This window comes from Trematomus bernacchii, unplaced genomic scaffold (genome assembly GCF_902827165.1).
Source record: "Trematomus bernacchii unplaced genomic scaffold, fTreBer1.1, whole genome shotgun sequence".
Taxonomy (NCBI): domain Eukaryota; kingdom Metazoa; phylum Chordata; class Actinopteri; order Perciformes; family Nototheniidae; genus Trematomus; species Trematomus bernacchii.
In genome coordinates this window covers 11,413,053-11,438,052 of record NW_022987689.1, presented here as the reverse complement: position 1 = coordinate 11,438,052, position 25,000 = coordinate 11,413,053, and the positions used below count along the sequence as shown (strand labels likewise).

Genomic DNA, 25,000 nt, shown 5'->3' with positions numbered 1-25,000 from the left:
CCCTGACCGACAGCACCAGACCACTAACCATGGGACGACACAGCCAGCAGCCACAGCACCACTGAGCAAGGCAGCATGGGGGGCAACTGAACCAGCAACCTGCAGGTCTCACACACACACACACACTGATACGATCGAGGCAGGCAACGAGCACAGACGGAGGGAAGCAGGCAGAGGGAGGACAAGATGAGGGATGAACGACCCAATCAGATGGGCCCTCTTTTCTTTTCCTCTCGAAAAGAACGGAAAGATGAGGGAGGAACGGGAGGGATGGGGGAGAGGAGCGGAGGAGGGAGGGAGTGCCTTACCCTCCGTAAGGGCTGTGGGAGGAGCCTCTTTATGCCGCTGCCGTAGCCACCAATCACAAGGCCCCTGTACAGGCAGTACAAGCCGAGGGGGAGGGACTTAGGCTGCCTCTCTCCGACCTCATTGGCCAGTGGCCGGGGCCCTGGCCACACCCCTAGGCTCTTGATCTCTGCGCCTGACTGGATAGCAGGCTTCCTCTGCGGAAGGGAGGGGTGGGGGGGGGGGAGAGCTAATCATAGAGGCAGGCTCGTACTGATCGCGCACTCACAAACACGACAGGTGCAACACGCACGCGTGGACACACACACACACCCAACCACACACACGTGAAGGTGTGCAGGGAGGACAGCCGATGGACAACCTGCTGAAGAACTCGCCTACTGTGTTCGACCTGACTTTGTTTTGACAAATAAAGAGATGCATCTATGCTGGTGACTTGGCTAAGTTGCTCAAAGTTGATAGTATCAAAACGTAACTACAATAGAGATGGGCAGTGTCATTCACGCTGTACCTTGATGGCAATTGATTTGTTGCGTTCAATGTCTTTTTTTATATCGCAGGAAGTTACAAGATCTCATTGGTCAAAGAACTCTGTTTTTAATTCCAAAATCGACTATTGCAATTAATGTCTTAGTTATCCGCTGATACTGCTAAACAAGGCTGCTGTGTAGGTCCATGTCATGACGCTGAGATGGAAAAGCTCATCATCACATTTGAACTGTTACTAACAATTATTACATTATTGTTTCATCTGTTGATTATGTTTGGGATTAATCCATTAGCTGTTTTGTCTATGAAATATCTGAATATGAAAACAAATTTCCTAAGGCCAAGATGACGTTTGGAAATGCCATGTTTATTCTCATCTGACCAACAGTACAAAAACTCAAAGTTATTTAGATGACTTTCTGTTGGAAAATCCCCAAAAATCTAAGTTTGTACAATAATTATAGAATGTAATAATTTTCTAAATGTGCATCTTATTATCTAAAAAACCATTTATACCATAAAAATCCTCAATACATGTGTTTTTCTTAACCAGACACTACAGTTTTTCCCTCCCTACGATGACCAGCAGATGGGGGTAGAAAGCCACTGATGAGACCACATCTTCAGGACCAGCCGAGGATACACTTGAGCCAACTTGGCTGCAGCAGGAGAGCACTTGTTTTCTACTTACATGCAACCAACAGACCATTAAATCCATGTGCATGTTTGAGGTACTGACTCATAATAACTCTGCTTACATTTTGTATGCATTTACTCGGAGGTTGCCGTGGAAATCCCCAGCTTTAAATGCTTCCTGATTGACAACAAATGAAAGCAATTCTAATGACTTTCACGTCGTCCACCCTGTGACAGGTAGGGAACACAGTGACGAGTTAAAGACGGACAGAGACGGATTAGATGTAAGACACCAGTGTGTGTGTGCGTGTGAAAATGTTACACATATTTATATTCCTCTGTATGCCTGGATGTGTGTGTGTGTGTGTGTAAGATGAGGGACAGTGACAGATGAGCGGAGAAGAGCTGTGTGTCCATGGGGCAGTGAGTGATCGATCGCTGTGCCTTGCCCTCCGTGTCACCTCGGGCACCCGGCGACCTTTAGGAAGCGCAGGCGTCCGTAATTACCCGGATTGCACACACACAGTCACACCAACACACACACACACACACACACACTCAGGATGCCAACGCTGCACTGTCCACAAGCTTGAGGGATGACAGGATGACACAAAGTGGGGAACACAAACTGTGATTGGGTGGTGGTGGTGGTGGTGGTGTGGGGGGGGGGGGGGGTGCAGGTGCAGTCCTATCTCAAGCATCTGATGAACATGAATATTGACATATGTCCCTCAGACTGCCTGATACTGCCCTGAGTGAACATGTGGCTAATACTATTGATCTGGAAGTCCAATCGATCATGTTGAAAAGCAAATCTTCACACAAAATCTAAAATGTGCCGGCTGGTTATTAATACATGTTTAATCACCCTGAGACTGTCCTGCACTTCCCACAGGGGTCTCTGGGGTCTCCCTGCACACATTCAGTTGACTGGCAAAGCCATGCAGGAGCAGAGACCACCACAACACAAAGCGCTCAGACACTTTAAGAGACTTGGGCATCCACAAACTGAGGGAAATGAGATGCATGCACGCATACAACACGGTGATTGATGACAACCTCAAGCCAAATACCTGCGAAACACAAAGTGGCCACAAAGCAATGCCTGAAGACTCGTTCCTATAGCAGTCCAATGTGCCATGGGTTGGGTGATACTTTAGTTTGCAGAGACTAGGGATGTCATGGGAACTGACGCTTCCTTACTAAGTAAAAAAATGGCAGTACTTTTTTTCCTACAGTGCCACAGGTATTGAATACTACATTTCTGGTATCGTGACCCATAGCAGAGAGTGCAACAGTTTTGACCTAAATGCATTAAAATAGGGACGAAAGGGCAACATTGGCGTTGTCAGCCCAATATGAAGTGATTGGCCTAATAATGAAGAATATGGAGGATCCTGTTAGCTAGATTGGTTGGTAGGAGGGCTTTGTTCATTAAGCATGAACAGAGCAAAGAGAATCATGTGGAAATGTAGCTACTTGCGCTAACACTAGCATTCCTGTAATCTGCACTTCTATAAACAAAGTCTGCTGGTTTTTGCCTCCTGACAAAAGGCACCCTCGCTGCCATTAAGGGAGTAAATGATATGCTCACCATGCAGATGAGACACTTGTATCGGTCTCCTCTCAGAATCTGCCTCTCCAGCTCTCTGATTCGAGCCTTCAGAGCGTCCATGGTGGTAGCCGTGGAGTCCTCCTCTGTTACCCTGAGGGAGGAAGAGAGGATGAGATGTTGAGCTTTGACATTATGAAACATATTGACAGTGTAAAATGTGAAACCTAGAACCATTGACCAATCAGACCGTGTGTTCAACATTTAGTGACTTTAAGGTAAATAGATACTTTTTCAAATGAGAAAAGGGATGAACGCGTTTAATATGAAAGTAATTTGTCGTTGCGTTGTATGAAAAAGACTATTCTCAGAGGTAGGTCTATTTACTTTACATTATTCACTTAAATTGTGTTGCTGTTTTGTATTTTCTAACAGGGAATAATACTCTGTTGTGCCTTGACATTAAGCCCACTTCTTAGAAAACATATATAGATATATATTGTGTATCGCCATTCGGCCTTCAAAATATAGAGATAGGATTTTGGTCCTTTTTTGACCCAGCGATAGTCAACATGTGTTTTCAGGGACTTTTTGAAAAGTTCTATGCTAACATTGAAAAAGTTAATAAGCTAAATGTAACAATGCATTAACACATTTTATCCTTTGCACTCCCCTCTCGAATTGACTTGTTTTGACTTTAAGTAAAGTGCCCATTCCTCTTTTTCTAATATCTCTTGTTTAACTTTCATCCTTTGGATCTCCTCTCTTTTGTTTTGCCATCTATCCTCATGTCCATTCATCCCTCTCAATTTATCTCCTTCCTTCTGTTTTTATCTCCTCCCCCCCTTTCTTCATCCCTCCTTCATTCTATCCACCGTCCTACCTTCCTCTCTCTCTGAGCAGCCTCTGATTAATGTGTAGCATGATAACAGAAAATGTGCATTTAACACTGTCGGACAGCATATGAAGCAGCCATAACTAAATCAATACGGTCGACGGCAGACCACAGCGCTGCAGCTGATGATGATTTGGCGCAGCGAGACGAGGCCGCACCGTGTTTATTATAGCCATCCGCACGATGTGCGTGTTAAAATGGGACTGTGTGTGTGTGTGTGTTTATGGTGATGTGGTCATTTTGCAGCCTGATAGCTAGCTGATCTATGGTATTGATCTGGATGGGGAAGGACAAGCGGAGAGAGGGCGAGAGCGAAATAGAACGATAAGTGGCTGTGTGTGTGTGTGTCCTAGGATATGGCTTCATTTGCTGCATCCTCAAACAGCAGAGGCTACAAGGAAAGGATAACAAGGATTGACTTTCTGAATGTACTATTAAGAGACAGGTTTCCTTCAATCCATGCTTGCAATGCAATAGAAGTTAACATGAATAGATTCACATTGTATTTCCTTCATTCCTATCATAAAGCTTATTGAAATGAAACATATTTGGTTTGCAAGACCATCACCAGAATTCTATAATTACTCCAGTGTTAAGCTCAGCGACAACTCTCTAAAAACTCTGATGTGATCGACGCACATGTATTTCTCCATCTTTTTTAAAACCTTGGAAGAAAAACTAAACATTTTAAAACAAAGTTAAGGTAAATGTAATTTATTTGTACATTTTAGTTGTTGGATCATTGGTCAAATCAAGCAATACAGTTGCACTCGGTTTTTTTACACTTTCTTTTTTACTATTTTTTGATATTCATAAACGACTTAGCAAGCGAGTTTTTCTTCCTTCATGAGAAAGGTGGACCTGCTCCATCCCCTGCCTGAAGCCCACCACCGTCCTGTGTCTATAAAGGCTAAGCTGGGACTCCTAGACTGGCTGGCCGTCCCGTGCCCTATAAACTGCTTTAGCCTCTCCTCTTATTAGTCCTGAGATTGTAAAAAGCCATTTAGCCTTGATTAGCCTGCTAGCTTATAAATGGTCAGTGGACTCTGGGCTGGATGGGGGTTGTCCCTAAAACAAGGCTGTCTCTGCCTTTTAACAACTCCAATAAAGCTCCCTGTCGCTCAGTCGAGGAAAAAACTCTGCCAAGGCGCTTCCTGTCTTTGTCCGAAGTGAGTTTAAGAACAAAGACAGAAAAATAAGTTTCTGCTTTTTACCCTTTCGCCTCTCTATTAGTCGTTCTGTCTCTATAATCAAAATCTGTTTAGCAAAGGTGATTTTTGGAAAGTCGTTTAACTTCCTAATTTGATATGTTCATTTAATTTGACGTGGCTGTGGCCATTTAAACTGGGGGACAAGGAGGTGGAGGAGGGCGTTGAGGAGATGCAAAAGATTGAATGGAGGCAAAAAGGAGAACAGGATGATTTCACAGGGCCAGGGCAAGGAAAGACAACTCTCCTGGGCTACACAGAGAGATAAACTGCCTCTCCACCAGCAAAAAACTACAAGTACAAATCCTTGAGTTTAAGCTCTTTATGCTACGTCACTGATTTAAGCTGGCTCAGGGGTTTTCAAGCTTTTCAGTTTAGGAGCCAAAAATATTGAAATTTATGTCACTGGGACTCTGGCTTAGCAAACATGTCAGGTGGACTCGCAGAAACACTTCAGATCGGGTAACAACCTAAAGTGTAAGGGTGTTACAGCAAGTTTCCATGAGTGTGTGTCCCAGGGGGAGACTCACGTTATTTACACTACTTTAAAACATATTTACATCATATGGTTATAAACCTGATTTGCGAGCTTGTATGATTGCAGGTATTGGTGGCGATACAACAATACTAATGATACTATTAGGCTATTGCATGTGTAAGCTGTTGATAACAGTTCTTAAAAAGAAAGAGCCTTAGAATCTGCCAACATCTAAATCAGGAAGTTAAATGGAATTGGGTTTTAAATGATAAATAAAGTCCTGGAGTCTATGTTGAATAAAATTGCTGTACAGGAACACCAGATCTAACATTTATAAATCGTTTTATGGATATTAACCTGTATGTACTGCACATCTGTTTGGGCAGAGTGTTTGTGGGCACAGTGGGACAAAGCTCCGTCTCGGTACGTTTCCACTGAAGCCGTGGCCTTCATTTGAAAGCCTGGCGTCATAAAACTTAAAGATCCAACACTGAAATAAAACTTCCATTCACGCAACATGCTGCTACTCCAGCTCAGTTAGTGGCCCACCGGGCTATTTTGGACGGTGTGTGGGTGTGTGTGAGTGAAAGAAAGTGAAATTGCCGTGCATTTCCATCTCCAGTCAGCCCTATGGCGACAAGCAGGCAGGAGCGCCTGACAGAGACAGATAGATGGCTGCGCCTCCCCTCTATTTAGCGCTCCATCCCCAACGTGTGTGGGGCTATTTCTCATTTCATTAGTGTGTGTGTGTGTGTGTGTGTAGCTGAAGACCCTCCACCATCCATCTCAATCAGCCCCGTGTCTTAATCTACTGTCTACCTACATTTTGGCCTCACTCGGCCTCTCTGGCTCTCTCAACGCGAGCACACGGCAAATTATAAAATTAACAATTCATTCTCAAAGAAAACACAATATTCTAGGAAACATTTGATCCACCTGGTAGGGAAATAAATCTCAGTCAGGCAGGTGCTGTGAAAATAGCAGCGGTAAATCCCTTTAGAGCATCATTGTCTGCTGCACCCTGTTAACCGAGGCCTTAACTACACTGACACACCATGATAAAACATTTAAGTCACTATTGATTTCCCCTGCCCCAGCCCGATCTGTGTGTGTCTGAGTGTGTGTGAGGGTGTGTTTCTGTGTGTGCAGGTCTCAGGGGGCAAAAGGGTAGGGGATAGGGGGGGGGGTGTGTTTTGTAAGTGCCTGAGAAAAATTGAGACAGAGGACGAGAAGAGAAGAGCAATGGGAAAGAGAAAAAGAAGGCAGAAAGAGAGAGAAATGTGGCTTAGCGACATCAATAAAGGAGAAGAAGGCAGCCAGAGCTACTGGGCAGTGTGTGTGGAGGGGGAGGGGGGGGGAGAAATCTAGCTTCATCACTTCCAAATTGAGGACAGATTCAATTATTTGCAGAAACCACATGGAAATCTCTCCGCATTGTTCCAGCTGGAGCACCAAATTTGGCAGCAATCGCATTGGCGGCATTGGAGGGGCCATTTATCTTGGAGGGGAAAGAGCGTCTCAGGCGTTGCACGTGAATGTGTGTGTGTGTGTGTGTGTGTGTGTGTGAGCTCATTTATCTTGCGGGGGAATGAGCAAGGGAACAAGGACGCCCCGGGAGGCGACCAGATCATTACCCATCTGGGATCAGAGACAGAGAGAGAGAGATTTCACTAACGCTGTGCAGAGCCACACACACACCGACACACACACATGCACAATGTATCAATGTAACGAAAGGAGACAAATCTCATTTTCATTTGGGGACGGAGAGACACAGAAGCTCCACAAATACGTGCATTTATAGCAAGTGGAGAGGAGTGAGGCGGGGAATTGTTCCAGCCAGCTGACTGCCTGTTCCATTGCAATCATTCAGCATCTCGTTGGCTGGCTTTAAATGGATACTTAGATTAAGGCATGTTCTGCTCCAGGTGGCCAATAACACCTCAGCTAGAACATCATGTAGCAACACACACAGACACATTCTGGCCTTAACTAAGTCATAACGTCACATCTTCTCCTGGAAATTCTTAGGATTTAAGGTAGTTCTTGGAAATATGCTTCAGGTGAGAGTTGATGATTCCAACTAAATGAGATCTGTTCCTTGCCAGGAAATATTCCCTTACTGACATTAGTCTTAGTTGTGTATGGTCTATGGCAGGAACATTTATTACAAAAAACGGTCTTAAAGTAACTGCTTTGGAGAGAAACTTGGACTCGATGCCATCTTAAACTGTCCAACACTAGACAACAATTAGTTGTTTCACAGAAAAACAATTACCAACTTTTTCGATAATTGATTATTCGTTAATCTGGAAATGAGTTTTTCAGTCTCTAAAAAAAAGAAGCATATTTCCTGCTTTTCTCAGTTTTATATTATATTAAAGTGTATGAAAATATATTTCAAGATACCAGGGTGGACTTCGGGAAATTTGGATGCACATTTTTCATGTTTTTCTGACATTTTATAACCAATTAATTGATATATAGATATGTATATATCTATATATTAGATATGTATATATATAGAAAGTGATCGGCACATTTATCACAATGAAAATAATCCTTAGTTGCATCTCTATCCTCTACAATAACAAATAGCTTTGCAACTATTTAATGTAAACAGCACCATAGGAGGGCAACGCTTCCTCACCGACATCAATACCATGCCTACTGTGCATGTGTGTGTGTGTGCACAAATAGATCAATCAGCGCTGTTTGACCATTGTCTCTACACACACCTGCTTACATCTCACTCTCAGACACAAAGATAAACAAGGACGATCACAGCACGAAAAAAAAAGAAACTTCAAATGCAACACACACACACACACACACACACACACACACACACACACACACACACACACACACACACACACACACACCACACACACACACACACAACACACACACACACACACACACACACACACACACACACACACACACACACACACACACACACACACACACACACACACACACACACACACACACACACACACACACACACACACACACACACACACACCAATCTGCTTAACACACACACTGCAGGGCTGTTTCTGATCAATAAACTTCAAGCTGCTCTGCTTATTCACCAGTTATCCCATCTGCTGATATTTAATATGGGTAACACACACACTGAGGATTGATTCATCTAAATGAAGCATTTAGCGCGTGCCGTCTCCCCAGGGCTGACGGGAAACATTCTTAATAAAGGAAAGCTATCTAAATGGCTATTCTCAAAAGTAATGTTTTTAGTAAATATACATTTAACACCTTCCTTAATCGTATTATGTCATTGGATTCCTGCTCTGTTAGCCACTGCAGCTTTGACTGAGGTTTCCAATAAGAGGAAAAACAACACACACACACACACACATCATTCCCACCTTTACATTTTGCCTGAGGAAATGAAACTGAAAGCGGGAAAGGTTAGGAAAATGAGATGAGAGGGGGGATTTTTAGGGGGTATTCTAAAAAGGCACTTTGGGTGGACAAAGGAAAACACTTTAGGAAATAGGGTCTGGGATGGAAGGCAACAAGCAGACTGACCCCAGCTCAGTGTGTGTGTGAGTGCGTGTAATCGCACGGGGCAAAAGGACAGGAGAATATGCCAGACATGCAGAAGCAACCAATCAACCAAATCCCTCTTTCTCTTTGCTCGCTTGCCCACTGACGTTTCTCTCTCGCAATGAGCTGACCTCTATTGCCCATGCGGGGGACAGGGTGTGTGTGTGTGATTGTTTGCTTGTGGCAGAATATGGATGAGGAGATGGAAATGAGGGAATTACAGAGCGCTGGCCTTTCACACACACACAGGGTGTTCTAATGGATAGGGCAGTGCTTGTCAGTGTGTGTTTGCAGCACAGCAAGGCGAGGGGGCTTTTTTTGTTCTGTCCAATCCAGCATCAAGCTGCAGTCATATTCACATGACAATATGACATCATTAGAAGTGTTTCTTCTAAGGCTGAATTGCTAAACCTGGTATTTTGTCAGTTAAAGTACTACTCTTTTTTGATAATATAGGTTGACTGAGTCGGCTGCAAGGCTGTAATACTGTTCAACCAGTATTTTTGAAACTTGAATTGGATTTGCTTTTTTATATAAATACGAAGAATCATTTGTTGGGTCCTTTTTTTTGTGCTAAATTTAGGTTGGGGGAGATCTGCAACATCGAGACCGTCGACGTCTGTGTCGTTTCTGGTTCATGGCCTACTAGAATACGAAAATATAATTCAAATGCACACTGACTGACCAAATAAACTTTTATTTCTGGCTAAAAACGGGTGACAGTGTTGACTTAAATTCTGATTCAGATACATCATCTATAGTGGTTAACATGCAGAGTCTCTGAATAACAAGTGATTGTTCACACATTTATTCATGTAGATGGCTGTGTTAACATGGGCCGGACATTTTTATTTTAATATGTTTGGGTAATAGTTCATAATTTTGATCACTGTGTGTCATTAGGGTCATTTGTTTTCCCTAATGTCTGCCTCCAATCTATGAATGCCACAAGTGTGATGTTCAGGGTCCAATCTTATCTCACTGTATAAGCGGTGTTGTTGTGAGATAACATTAGCATCTTTTCACACTGCTGCCTTCACGAGTGTGTCCCGTATCTGCTTGTGTCTATGTCGCCATTAATGATTCTAAGTCAGCTCTGAGGGGACACAACTGCAGGAAAATCAATACCTGGAGACACACTCGTAGTCACACACGCACCCAGGAAAAACAGAAACCACACAAATTGCATAATTTATGACCGTCTACAAGTCGACTCTCCCACAAGTACGAAAACTCATCACAAAGTCATAGAATCACAGAGTGTGTGTGTGAGACGTCTGATATGACGATGGGAAACGTGACAGTCGTTTCTGCCTCATCTTTAAAACTAAATCACAAAGCGTGTGTGCACATATGAGTAACCTACTTTTCGATCTCGCTGTTTTTACAGGTGCGCGGGGCGCAGGAGGAAGAGCAGGAGGATGAAGGAGTGCCGGGGTCTGTCTTGCTGCTTTCTCCGTTGCTTGTTGAAGGCATCTCTGTAAACACAAACAGGAGGCATGGTTAACACTGGACAACAAGCTTCAATAAGCATTCAACAGCTCAATGCTACATTCCTAGAAACTGTCAAAATTAGTAGATAAAGTGAAACGAATATATAATAATGTACTTTATAAATACAAGACTTCATTTGACAAGGTTCCAAGGACAGAAAAAAAAGGCAGTAAAAATGAGAATAAGGCTAAAGTACACAAGAGCGCGAGACAATAAGAATCCCCAGCTCTGGGGAAAAAAGGATACACCACTATAATTACATTCTTAATACACTTCCTCTAACTTTAAACTATTGTGTGTCTCGTGTGAATACCACCCTATTCATGGCATCTTGGCTTTGTGGCTCTTAAATTGATTAACTGAGCTCATGACTTGTGGTAAATGTTCCACCTATTGAATGGGGGATTTGTTTGCTAATAAAACGTATGGCATTTTTGACAATGATCTATCTTTCCGTGTGAGTAAGTATATACACTTTATATGAAGTCCTACAATACTAAACTCTTAATACATTTGTGAAATGAAAATCTTACCGTCGCTGGCCCATTTGGAGCATTCAGGCGTTATTCTGTTAGAAGGCATCCCACCGCTGCAACACAGAGACACAAGAGTTAGTATGAACGTAGCCTTTAGGGTGCATTCCATTAGCCAACATTAGTTAACTCTGCTAGCTCTTTGTTAAGGTTTCGTACTTGAGCACGGCCCCCCGTAGCGCCTCCCTCTCCCGGGCCTCCCCCTGGTCCTCCCCGGCCCCGGAGCAGGGGATGATGTCGGCCTCGGTGTACTGCGCCTTGCCGTACTCCAAGGTGTCGTCTCCGTCCACGTCTAAGTCTGCGTCGCTGTCTGCCGTGCTCTCCTTGACGCTACACGTGGCGAAACCAGTTCCTGTGAAAGTAATTCAAGACCATTTTTTAGGATTATTTATATTTCACATCACTAACCTTGGAAATTGTGTGTGGGAGTGTGACAGAACATTGGTCCCAAGTGCTTTGATATATTGAAAAACTGGTGATCAGCTGAATTTTGAGCCCACATTTAAATAGTACAATCCCACAGCTAATCACTCGTACTCCAACGCAATGCAGTGAGGTTTGTTCTAAAAGTTATTGAATGAATTACATGCTAATTGCTGCTCAAAAAAGCCCCAAAGTGAAAAAACACTGTTATTGTGGCACATGAAAATAGCAATGAATAGAAAAATCAAAACACTGTTTTATTTTCAAATATTTGTACATACTTAATACATTTTTTATTACGTATTTTTATCATTACGTATAATTGTATCCCTTAGCTGAAATATGGCTATAATTTACTTTTTTAACTACACAACATAACTAAATTCACTCAGTGGCACCCCAAGCATTCCCTTTTAAAGTTATGACTGCGTTGTCCTCATCTCTTGATTCCACTAGGCACATTTTACAGGTCTAGCAAAATACTTTAAAAAAAGGGCCTCAAACTTCTTCCTGAGAAACTTTAAGATCTTAAATTTAGCTCAGTTAAAACTTTACTTTTTCCTTTTCCAATTACAGGTCTGTAGATGGGAAAATATTTGGTCAGAAAGACAGCGTTCAGACATGGGTGAACTGATGAAGACTGACACCTCGCCCATCAATCCCTGAGAGAAAGAGAGGGCGAGTGTGTGTGTGTGTGAGTGGCACTTCTATAAACCCAGTGATGAACGCTCAGACAAACCCTCACCGCTGCCTGACTGCTCCCTTCAGCTCCACTTAGCCACAGAGCTGGCTGTGTGTGTGTCCGTCACTTAAGAGGCGTCTCCTCAGTGTTTGTTTGAGACCGTCTGTCCCTCTGTCACTTAGGCCCCTTCTCCCCACACCCTTGAAGGAGTGTGTGTGTGTGTGCATGCAAGTGTGAGTCAGTCTACCTGTCACTTACTCATGTCTATCTACCACGCATAGGTAGGTAAGGTGTGTGTGAGTTACTATTTGAGCACTTGCAGGTGGGTAGGTGTGTGTGTTTCACTTGAGATGTGACTCTGAATGTTTCTGTGTGTGTGTGTACCAGTGACAGGCTGACAGCCATCTTATTTACACCTATCCCAATTTCTACAAGCTCTTAGCTGGACTAGTGTGCTCTGTGTGTATGTGACAATTGTGTGTGTGTGTGTGTGTGTGCATGGCACCAGATAGAAGCTCGACACCATTGACAGCCATCTTATTTAACCCCCCTGTCCCAGTATGTGTGTCTCGATACTTGACTCCCTCTCAGTGCACTACACTGTTTCACTGCAGTGTGGCGTCTTTGTCAAAGTGCAAATCAGCCGCTCTAAGACTCGTCTTGGAGGAGATTTAAACACCTGCTCCTCCTCCTCCTTAACTGCAGAATTCATTTCACTCTTACTGTAGAAAATCATTTTTAAAATGAGGAGGGAGGAGAATGAATGTGAGTGTCGAACGGTAAAGCCAGCAAGATAAAACGCGCCACCAATGCTAAGCTGTTTTACTACAGGGGCCATGGTTTTTAGTGATCAAATAAAAAGGACCTTTTAACTTTTATTTGGTCTCCGCAGCAGAAGGGATCATATGGTAACAATGGGCACGCAGTGTAAATCTCTGCTCCGCTCGGCTACTGAGGCTTTAGTTACTCAGGGCACAGCAGAAGGTGAACAGAGCACGTGTCACATTATAGCTGGTTGAACTACATTCCTTTTTTAGCCTTTTTTCACTGGCAGATTTTCTAATCGCTAATTAGTTTGGTTTGCTTAGGGTAAAGTTCTGTGTTTCAGGGAACTGCGTTTTATTTCTGACCTTTACAAGTTGTATTACTGACCTGTCTTTCACCTACTACAACCTTTTGTTGACGTATGAGGTCCATACTTAGGTTCACACATGGAGGTAGGACCAATGTTCTCTGGTCTTTTTACATTTAACCTTAAGCCATTCTACCCAGAATGCCTTTGTCAGAAAGGTTAGGTACCAAGCTTTGAAAGGCAGGCTTCTTATCCAGCAGATGTACATGAGAGTAAAACAGATATCCTTTACTGCAAACCACCAATGCTTTAGTGTGTGTTGTGGTGGTTGGGGCATAATCTGATCAACTGATTTCACTATAGATCTTGTGGCTAGTTAGCCACAATAACTGGCTTCAAGAATTGGAACTTGGGCATGTGGGTAGAGGTTTTTCCAGATGTTGCCTCAACCTCAAAGCCACAGAGATGCTTCAAAATCTGTGCTTTGATCATAAACCCGACATAAGTGGATCCATAAAAACCTGTAGCCTGAGGGATTATTAACTTTACAGGTTCTGTACAGGACTGATCTGAGCATCAATTATGGGTCTAAAATACAGTTGAGAATAAATAAAACAAAGCACAAGACAAAGACTTTTAAACTAACTGGGCAAATATACAGTAGTATGTCGATGATTTTGGGTCTGTTTATTTAGTTAATTTAATGGTTGTGTGAGTTAGTCTTTTAACTGTTCTAAGAATAACCATGACTGCTTGGATGAATTTATGTGTTTCATATTTCTAACTGAAACTGTGGCCTAGGTCGGGATGCCGCAACACACAGAATTGCACGAATATATCTTCAATAGCAGAGGTTGACCAGTTGGACTATTTTTAAATATCGCCCAAACCTTAAAAGATGGATATGATGTGTTATTTTCTTACAGATATGTGGCCTATTTTAGCATAGACAAACTGTACATGTCTTAGGTGTTTTAAATGTGAGCATATGTGTGGCCCGCTGTGTGTGTGTGTGTGTGTGTCGGTGCTTCTATCTGTCCCTCTAAGCAGTCTTGGCAGGCCAATCTAATCTGGCCAAGGAAAGGTCAGCCCCACTCTAACTGCCTTTCACTCACATTATGCACCCACATCCCCCCCCCCACTTTCCTTTTTACCCCTCCACCTCTCTTATTTATTCCTCACCTTATTTCCCCTCCTTTTTATGTCATCACTCCTTTCTTACCTTTATACTTTCGCATTTATCCGACGTATCCCCTTTCTACTAATGTTCCCTTCCTTGTTTTTTTGACAGTTCTCTTTTACCACGTTTATTTTTCTCTCTACTCCTGTATCAATTGTTCTCTTTCCCCCCCCTCTTGTACCAGTTTCCTCTCTTTTTCCGCTTGACAGGCGTGATCAATAGACACACTTCCCGACTCCTACAGGGCCATCCTGGTCTGCCTCATTATCATAACCATCTCCTGAATACCGGTGACTCTTAACATGCTAACTACATGTTTTATCCTCTGATTTACATGTTTGCAACAGCGAACACACTCAATCTACACAGGTGTCACCGCAGCGCTGCTACAAGTCAAGATCTGAGGAGGCAGGCGGGATCAAAGACTCATCAGGCTGACTGACAGCCCGGATCAACCAATCCACCGACCTCGCAGACATCCCGTTACCATAGCAATTATCTGGACCCTCTAAGAAGCAGAGAGGAGGAGAGTCAAAGGTCATCGCACTATCTTTCTGCCATTTACAGGTCAGAGAGAGAGAGATGGGCAAAGGGACACAGACACAAAGACATGAGACGGCCATCTTTGAAGTCCATTTACAAAGCGCAGATTTTCTCCTCTCTCTCAATCCCTCTGGGCCATCTCATCCTGCAGTAATCCCCCTCTTCTCCTCCTCCGTCTCTCAGGACGGGCTGATATCAGACCTCTGGATCTGTCTGCCTCCCTGTCTGCCTTTCCATCTGTCTGCGGATAAACTCACAGATCAACCACTCTGTTCAATGCCTGGTAATGCCAATGGAAAAGCAGTAGAGAACCAAATATGAATAGGAAAAAAACTTAACAAAAAATATGTTGTATTCAGATTTATTCATTCCAGCCAAAATGTTCATAATTGATTACTTGGGGAATTTTATAAAAGTATTGCAGTTATTTGCTGGATATCAGGAACTTGAACTGCTATTGGACAATATAACACTTTGAGCACCCCATTGGGCTCTGGAAACGTTGTACTGAATCTGAAAGTATTCCCTGGCATTGTGCTTTCAAAATGATTCCAAACATTGTGAAAGAACAAAAGTGTCTATTTGCAGATCTGTCAGAATGTCTTTTTAGCCTTGTTAAACTATTCTTTAAATATTTCCTCATTGTAATCTACATTTATTGTAGTTTAAACTATTTTATTAACGTTCACTTTTTTGTGGTGCTTGATTGAAGACAAATAATGAGAACAATTGATTTGATATGAAAATAAGCTCTCTTATCGGCGCTAATATCAAAATAATTCAAATGGCACAATCCAAAGTGCATGACATTATGATGAAAACTTGGGCCATATTTTTATAATGTATCCCGCAAGGTTAAGAAGCTAAATCTAGTTGCTTTCCGGCTCATAAAACGGACACTTGGACCGACAGACAGTCCACTAGACAGATGAAGAAGGCTCTCTGTCTGAGCTGAGGCTCCTTTCAACCTGGCTAAGCCGGTGCGAGACACAGGGAAGTCTTCCCTCACACAGAGTTGAATCATAAACGGATCTTGTTCGATTTTCCTCCCTCCCTCCTCCCCTTGAAAGGGCCCCGTTCCCTCTGCCTTTCTTCCTGGCGCTCTCAAAGGGAGGGAAGGATGGTGGCACTTCACAGAGGGATAGGCCCTCTCTTCATGCCACCAGCTGAGGAGACCCCCTGCAACATCTCTGTGTCCGTCTGGCCCATGCCGGCCCTCCAGAGCCTGCCCGATTCAGCGGCGAGTGTTAGAACCACTGAGGAGCTTTCAAGACAAAATCCACCTTCTGAGCCCTGAGCAGAGTGTGTGTGTGTTTGAAGTGGTTCTCCCCAGGCCACCGCAGTTATATGTGTCACATCACAAGGCACCCTATTAGAGAGCGGCAGAAGGGTCCTGTGTCTGCTCGCTTTAACGACGTGAAAGAGAGACGGAGCGCCGGGGAGATGGATGGCCACCTCCCACCCTGCGAGCTGTTCTTTGGAGCGCTACAGTTGAGATTTCAACATTGATCTGTCTTGTCTCCTCGGCTCTCTCTCTCTGGCTTGCAGGTGAGGCTCAGCATGTGTGTGTTTAACAACGGATCGAACAGGCAGAGCTGGAAGGGGACAGATGAAAGCCGAGGCAGAGGGTTTGAAGGAGCCTCTCAGAGATGACAACGGCTCTTTACCTCCATCTGTGCACATCTTGAGGGTTTGCCTCCACCGTTGTTTTTGTATCCACATATTACACATAAACACACGTGAGGCCACAATGGGGGGCACAGTGCGGAATAAATCATCTAACCCAAAAGTCAAAGTAGATACATTTATCTTTTGGGCTTGGGTTTTTAACATATTATAGGCAAAGTGATGAAATAAGGAAATAGTAAGTATATATATAATCTATAATGAAATTATTTGTAGCTCTATTTTGCGCTCCAACAGGAACTTATCACTGATATATTCTACAGATTTTCCAAACAATAAATCTAAAAACTATAAAGACATTAACCAGTTCATTATAAAGCATAGGCTGCAGCACTTTTAATATGAGTAAAGAAATATGTTTCTCCATTCTGGTCTTTGGGTGAATCAAGTATATACAGTATAATGTATTTAATTAAATCATTGTTGTACTACTTGCTCAAACAAGTTAAGCATAAGAACATTAAGTGAAATGAGTTTGGCTAAACATAAAATCACAAGTTTGAAAAATGTGAGGAGCAGAAATGTGACAGAGAGCTATCAGTATGTGTGTGTGTCACAGAGCAGCCGTGCTCCCCAGTGACCAGCCCTCCCATACAGCTCCATAATTGCATTTCTGGGCACACACCCATACACACACACACTAGTGACCAGCAGGTCAATTGCCCAGCTGAATGTGTTTTCCTTCCCCTTGCTAAGAGGGTTGTGTAGGGCCGGGCCAAGCTCAGCTGGGCTTGGCCGGACCCCCACTCCCGCGGGGCGAACCTGGAATTCCCCTCAGAACACTGCTGGCACCATTGTGGCTCCCTGGTCCCATTCAACACAGCTGACAACAGACTCAACACTGAATTGCTGGCTAAAATGTGTAAGAAGGGGAGGTTTGAACTGAAAGGTAATTACACCAATGATGGCTGAAATATGTGGAATATTTTAAAATGTGAATGCGTAGAAAGGACTTCAAAATGCGTGAAAAAGTTTACAAATCGTAAAACCATTAGAATGCAGAGTGTTCCCAGAATGTCAAATATGACTAAAAAGGTTTAAAAGCTATGAATTAGAAAAGCTAGCATGCATGTCCTACATGAGCTAATGGTGTTACGATGTTTGAAGGAAGTGGTTGTGTTGGAATATGTGAAGTGTGCGTGCGTGTGTTTGTACCTCTGAAGCCTCCTTCCAGCAAGGCTGTGGCTCTGATCCTCTTCTGCCCCGCCCACTCGTACTCCTCAAAGCCCCGCCCATTTTCTCCATCTGCAGAGTCATCGTCGCCTAGCGTACCCTCACGCTGACACACAAACAAACGGACACATGTTAATGAAAGCAAACATTTCACACATTTGGTGGCACTTTGTTCTTGAAAAATAGTGGTGAGGTGTAAGAAAGGCCAGATGTCCATAGGACGCGTTATCTGTACTATACCATGAGCAGCTGTGATGAGCACTACTATTGTTCGTTGTCAATACAACAAGAATACATTTTGTTTATCTAAACAACATGTTTTCATAAAAACGACTTTAACCTAGCAACTTATTCAGTGAAAGCTCCTACTACTTCCTTCTTCTGTTGGGAGGAATCTTCTGTGCCATGTTATACCTTTTTGTTCCTATACTCAATATGTTTTCAACAGGACGTAGGCTCAGCTTTCTCTGCTTTAAAATAAAAGGCCTTTCCATCTTGGAACAGATTCAAATAAATGTTCTGTTTAGCCAAAAGAAGGCTTTTTTGTGGCCAATTTAACCTGCTGTTTTGGACTGAAACATGTCACTAGTTTCAGTAGAATAAGTAATAACAAACCGCTCACATGGCATGGTACAGCACTTTAACGCCTATAGTGCAAAAGAGTTATTAGTGATTCTACAGCTAGTGGAACAGAGAGAAGGCAGTGGGGTGAGAAACAAGTGGATTAGAGGTTAGTGGTAACGATTTGTTGTCTTTTTCGTGTATTCTAGGAAAGAACAGAACTGCTGAGCATCTACAGGAAAGAATGACTGGAGACCAAGTTGGACATTAAAGGCTGTCGTTGGGGTGACATCTACATAAAAGAGAGAGAAGACTTTTAAAGTCTCCCTGCTTGGGCTTCATCTTCAGCAAGCATAGGCCAAATTGGTCCTCGTCTACAGATATGAAAGAGGTAACTGATCATTCAGGAGATGCATGCCAATGGATAAGATGCAAACTTGTCATATGGGATAAACCAAAGCCTTTAGTTTAAATGTTGTGTCTGCTTTGCAACATCAGCATTTAAGACAGGTTCATATTGTAACTTCAGCATATTTAAACTTCAGCATGTAATTCACTAATTGGATAGAAGCCAGCGATCCACATTCATTGTAATAATGGTGGTAACATATATTTAATGACGCAGGTATTGCTCTCACTAAAATGACCACTATTCCAGTTGATTTGCTATCGCACTCTTTGGAATGATCTTTTTGGGACTTATGTGTAGAACATTTCTTAATGGCAGTTGATAATGCATTGCTGTGCACTCGCTTTAAGTTTGCCATAGCAATTTGCACTCCTAGACCGGTTTTTAATGTGAAAACTATTTAACCTACAGTAAAAAATATTGCTTTGGAGTACATTTACCCGAAATCTATTCCAAAATGGCATTGCAGTGCAACTTTTACGCAATAACAGCACCAGTATAGAATTGACATCGGACTGAAAAAGTGATGCACAATCACTGCATCTCTAGATTAGTCAATGGTCAAGTCTTTCAGTTAATCCCTTATGATGAGAATGCAGAACCACCACGTAAAGGAAGTTAGGAGGTGGTTAATATCTAAAGGAAGTCGAGTTGCTATTGGTTGGCATCTACACTAATCTACAGAAGTGATTGGACAGCATCTACAGGAAGAGAAGGGTTGACAGGCTGTCCCACTGGTTTCAAGGCCAAGAGTGTACTACCTGGATCAGGCATTGTTCCACATGTCTACTCATATCTTCCTCGCTCCCAGCCAAGGGGGCGCTGCACAGCGGACATACCTGGCCGCCCTCCTCAGGCTTCCTCCTCTTCATCTTTCCTATACGTGCTGGAAATGGACAGACAAGGGAGAGAGACGGATACAGATTTTAATGTCAATGTTTATAATCACGTGAAGGGTTAGTACAATTCAAGCACTTTCAAGGTACCAAAAAACAAAAAGTTCCAGACTTTCAAGCCTTTATTATATAATCTGGATTGTTAATACGAGTATACATTTACACTCAATCAAACTTATTTAAAAAAATCTTTTTACCAGTTATTCAACAACGTTAAATGTATGTTATGATTCGGTTAGGTCATTTAATGCTTACTTATTTGAATTGGACCTCATTGGACTTATCTAGCTACGAAGTACTTTTGTATTTATACGAGTGATGTGTAGATGAAACAACAGAATATGTTGAAACTTCAATCATTTTTCAAAGGATTTTTCTTCAAATTCACGTACATTTCTAACTTTAATTGTTAAAATGAAGCATTTTTCCGACTTTGTAAGAAAAAAATATTTGTGTTGGATGGATGTTCCTGGATTGGATATGCATTGTAATATAGCTGCCCTTAATTCTCAATGCTTTAAGTCCATAAGGCTGAGAGGAGGCGGAGCTAAACTTGGCCCCTTCTGAAATGTGTTAAGACAGAAATGACAAGACGTGACAGTCTCAATCCCCCTTCCTCCTCTCTACATCCACACCATCCCTCTCCTCTTGGTTCCTCCCCTGCCCTCCTGTCACAGCTTCCCCCCCACCACACACACATTTAATTAGAAATTTAACAGAGCAGAACAGCCGTCATTGCGCCCCGAGTCTCTGTCGTTTTTTCTTAACTGCAAATGGCGCGCAGGGACATTAATTTTTAGCTGGGTGGGAAAGCAGAGGGGGCCAAAAGGGACATAAGGAAATACAGAGGATGGAGGGAGCGAGGCTGAGGGGTTAAGGAGAGAAACGGCCTCCTCCTCCTCTCCTGACGCTAATCGAGGGGAGCGTTGTTAAATAGAGAAGGGAAGGGGCCGCTAATTAGGTCCGGCAGGGATCTCTGCCCCCCCTCAGCCGTTATACCCCACATGAGAATGATTCCTGGTTCCACATGAGGGCGGAAAGAAAGTAATGGAGGGCGAAGTTTAAACTAAGTCTCTTGTCATGGGCGTCAAGTGTAAAAGGCTGAGTTATCTGCGTGTGCCCTGAGACTAAAAACAGCACAGTTCTTAAAATAAAGACAACATCTGATGTGTTATATTAATGCTTTTTGGTTTGACAAAGCTAAGTATTGACTGTACAGGTGGACATGGGTGACTGACTAAAGTTGACAGGTTTTATTCAGTAGCATGAAAAAGAAAGTCAGCTGACATCTTTGTAATCACTTCTTAAAACTCATTAGTTAACAAGCCTTTAACTAATGATGACACCACTCTGTTTTGCTCGACATCCATGTTCCACTTGTTTTGACTTCCTTTTTTTGTATTACTGCTGCTTTTGTTGAAAAACTGTGTGTGGGTTTGGGGAACTTTGAACGCATGCTCTGTTGCTGCCTGATCGACCTGTTTTTAATCCATGTAAAGCACTTTGTGAGGCTGTGTCAATTAAGTTATTATTATTTGTGTTAACATGAAGGAGTATTTTTTTCTTTCTTCAGAAAAGAAGATGCTTTGCTCTGTGACACACCGTGAGTGTGTTTGTAATAATTCATGAAAAAGTAAAAACTGGAGCCACAGTTGTCTGTCATGTGACTTCACTAATGAGTAATGATAGATAACCATCATACACATAAGTAACATTGTATCATTCGTTTTTTAACTTGTTTTGCAATCATCTCCTGGAACTTGAATGCTAAATATAATAAATGGATAAAATGCAATATTTTAAATTAAATAATTATTTGTATTCATTTTATAATGTGTCCTTTCTCATCTGTAAAATGTCTGACACTGAAGTACATTTAAATATATATTTTTGGAAATCCATCACCAAAAACAAACCAATGCAGACAAAGTAAATGATGAAAACGACCTTAAAATGAAATGGAGCCATATACAGTATATTATTAAGCCACATTAAGAAGAATCAAGACGCTGTGTGTACATACCATTCAATCTTGTTTGCCTGTTTGCTCGAACTCGTAAAAACGTCTGCAGACAGAGAGGAAAGAAGAGGGAGGAAATATACATTAGATAATAAATAAACAATATAACATGTTTACAAGTATGATAATAACTTTTCAGAATGGGATTGCTTTGGATGCTGAGACTGGGGCACTGTAAACAAACCTACATGTCTAGTGATCTCCACATCCTCCATGACTCTGAGGCTTCACCCTCAGCTCATTCTATTGCCGCCAAAACTCACGGCTGCAAACGACCAAAGTGTGTTTCCAGATACTGTTCATCACTGCAAACTAACGCCAGTTTCTACAATTTAATACGGATGGAAAAGGATTGAAAGTGGCGCTTCGAGTCGGCAGATTCTGCTCATGTCCGACGCCATGTTGGCTTGTTTTGATCACGTGACGCTCTGGGGACGGAAGTGAGGAAACGTCACATGTTGTTCCAGATATCAACCGCTAGGGGGAAGCAACGAGTTTCTTTAAATGCTCTTTTTATTATTGGGGTTAAGAGTTTTACATAGCCTGCACATCTGTTATACTCCTGGAGGACTGTTTATTAAATATAAAAAATAAGGAATACAATATTTTACTTTAAGATATTAGCTTGGCAGTGGTAACTTATTAACATGTTGAGGTTCTTGTAGGCTACTACTAAAGCTAGCTGAGTAGCACTTGAAATGTTTTGGCTCTATGAAACCTGATGTACTTATATGATTCTGTCTTCTTCAAGTTTGTATCTTCTTGGTCAAATGCACTTATTGTAAGTCACTTTGGATAAAAGCGTCAGCTAAATGCAATGTAATGTAATGTAATGTACTAAACTTGATTATTTCCATGTTGTGTGAGATATTGTAGACATTGTCTTGGAAGCCAGTATTGTATTTTTTACTTCACCACATTTAATTAATTTATATATTAATAACTGTGAGGAATATGCAGATATGAGAAAGGAGAAGGAGAGAGAATAAATAATACAATAATAAGAATGTAGTAAATTGAACCACATAAATAAATAATAAAAACAAGAACAGTAAAACTATAAAAAATATTGTTTCAATTATATAAACTTTTTCTCATATCTTATTTTTTATATTGTATTATATTATATCCAATGTTGAATTATCAAATGTCAAATTATCAACAAGACAGCGCTTTTTTGCAATAAGTGAAAAGCCAAAACCTGTTGAGAACAACTAAATTAATCGTTTATAATGCATTGTATTTTTTTAAGCCTATCACATGTAGTTTTAATAATTTAATTTAAATCTGCAAATAACATTGCAGTGAAAACTTGTACAGTAGAAGTATACATTAGGGAATAAGGTGTGTAAAAGGAACTCAAAACTGGCCGCTTTGGAATGAAATTTAAGTCTACACTTATTTAAATTAACGTGGAATATTTGGGGTCTCGGGTAGTTCAGGATGCCTGGGGTGAAATTCCCCGTATCATTACCAATAATGGTCTTATCATATAAAGTATCGCATTGGGAAATACATTAAGTGAGGTCAGATCTCCACTTTTGTCTTGCGGAATGTGCACCTCGGGTCTACTGGGATTCAAAGACAGAGGCCTGTACGTCTATAGCTTTATGCTGACTAAAGCATCCCACTCGCAGTTATAGATGCCCTCTCTTTGACACGGGAACAGTGAGCAGACAGCAGTCAGGCCTTCTTCTGTTCTAGCCCTCCATCCATCTCCACACTCCTTCCCTCTCTCCCCTATCCTCCCCTCCCTGCTGCCTCTTGAGTTATTGGCCCACTTGCCTCGCGTGGCCGCCACTACTACCGTATCATTATGATACACTCACTGAATGGCTGCTGATAGGTCAGGTTTTTAGAAGAATGGAAGAGAGAAAAAGCACTGACAGGCAGAGAGAAGGTGGCAAAGTCTGCCATTATGCTTCATTTTCAGGGTGGTAAAAAGAGTCACCATTGACTTAATCATTTGTATAATATAAGGTGATTTCAGCAGTTTCACTTAATGAGAAAATCTACTTTATTGCTATAAGGTCTTTATGAGCTGTGTCATCCTGATCGTATGGATGTAACGTCTGTGTGGACTTAATAGTTCGTATTTTATGGTGTAAGGGGGGAAACCCACTTAACCCGGAGATACATCATCGCCAGAAGAATTACCCGAACAAACTTTGATGAATTTAAGAGATAAAAGCAGTCATGGTGGCTCTCGAGACATGTGAGATTTAAAGGGATTGGCCTGTTGGTCAACCTAACTGCTGATAAGGCATGGGAAATCAAAACCTACCATGATCCTCTGCTGCTACACTGTAATACATCTGTCTGATGGAATTCACTTTTATATAAAATACAGGAAGTCTCAGGGTTTGCTACATAGTTAAATAATTGTTGAGGATGAACGGATTAGCCAGATTTGTGAAATGTTGTGTGAGAGAAACAGAATATATCATCTCATTTTAGAACATTGGACAGCAAGTATTAGAACCCCGTATTGAGCAATACAATGCAGCAGACCTGTGTACTGCGTATCATATTTTTCTCCCTAATTCACACTTTGAATCTCTTGGTATACCTTTTTATAAACATTATGACTGGAAGTAGCTTTATCTTTGTCCAAAAAGTGCCCAAGAAAAAATTACCTTTGACACCGTCCATTTAAATAAATGCAAATTGTAAAATGCGCTAACTTCCCATATTAGTGGATCATATGAAATGTTAGAAAAATATCTAACAATTCCAGAGTGTGTGTGGTGAGTATGATTGACTTAGTGCTGTGGTTTAGTCCTTGTGACTACACTATGGTTGGATATTGGTACAGACAGTAAAGATTAGTGTAAACGTAGACAGTGAGCGTGACCTGGTATCTGTCGGAGTGGTGGGCGTCTTCAGAGGACATGGGCGAGACCACTGGAGACTCTCCCTCACGCTTGATGTGCACCGACAACAGCATTGACTGAAGAAAGAGAGAGAAAGGGAGAAATAAAATGTCTTCTATATGCAGATGATCCTGTTATATTATCACCTAGGAGCAATGATTACAGCACAACCTGTCCTCGCTTGACAGGTGTAGCAGGGGAATAATCAATAAGCATGTACAAGAGTAAGGCTGTTTCAAAAAATAAATATAGATCAAAGAAAACAGACACCATTTTACTGTTGTAATACGGCCTCCTACACCTCAGCTTGACAAT

The 25,000-nt window shown here is 42.0% G+C and overlaps 1 protein-coding gene across 5 annotated transcripts in view; it reads right to left on the bottom strand.

Annotated features, from left to right (window-relative positions):
- rnf220a (ring finger protein 220a) overlaps positions 1-25,000 on the bottom strand; it is a 163,932-nt gene that overhangs the window by 8,700 nt on the left and 130,232 nt on the right. For 2 of the 5 annotated variants that reach the window (XM_034137795.1, XM_034137799.1), the window contains 8 exons: positions 24,667-24,762; positions 21,816-21,858; positions 19,736-19,782; positions 17,909-18,032; positions 11,327-11,519; positions 11,168-11,223; positions 10,507-10,618; positions 3,026-3,137 (listed from right to left, as the gene is read on the bottom strand). In XM_034137795.1, the coding sequence (XP_033993686.1) occupies positions 3,026-3,137; positions 10,507-10,618; positions 11,168-11,223; positions 11,327-11,519; positions 17,909-18,032; positions 19,736-19,782; positions 21,816-21,858; positions 24,667-24,762 (783 nt within the window). Of the gene's footprint in view, positions 1-3,025; positions 3,138-10,506; positions 10,619-11,167; positions 11,224-11,326; positions 11,520-17,908; positions 18,033-19,657; positions 19,783-21,815; positions 21,859-22,000; positions 22,226-24,666; positions 24,763-25,000 lie in introns of those variants that run through there. The other 3 variants (XM_034137794.1, XM_034137798.1, XM_034137800.1) reach the window with 2 other exon arrangements.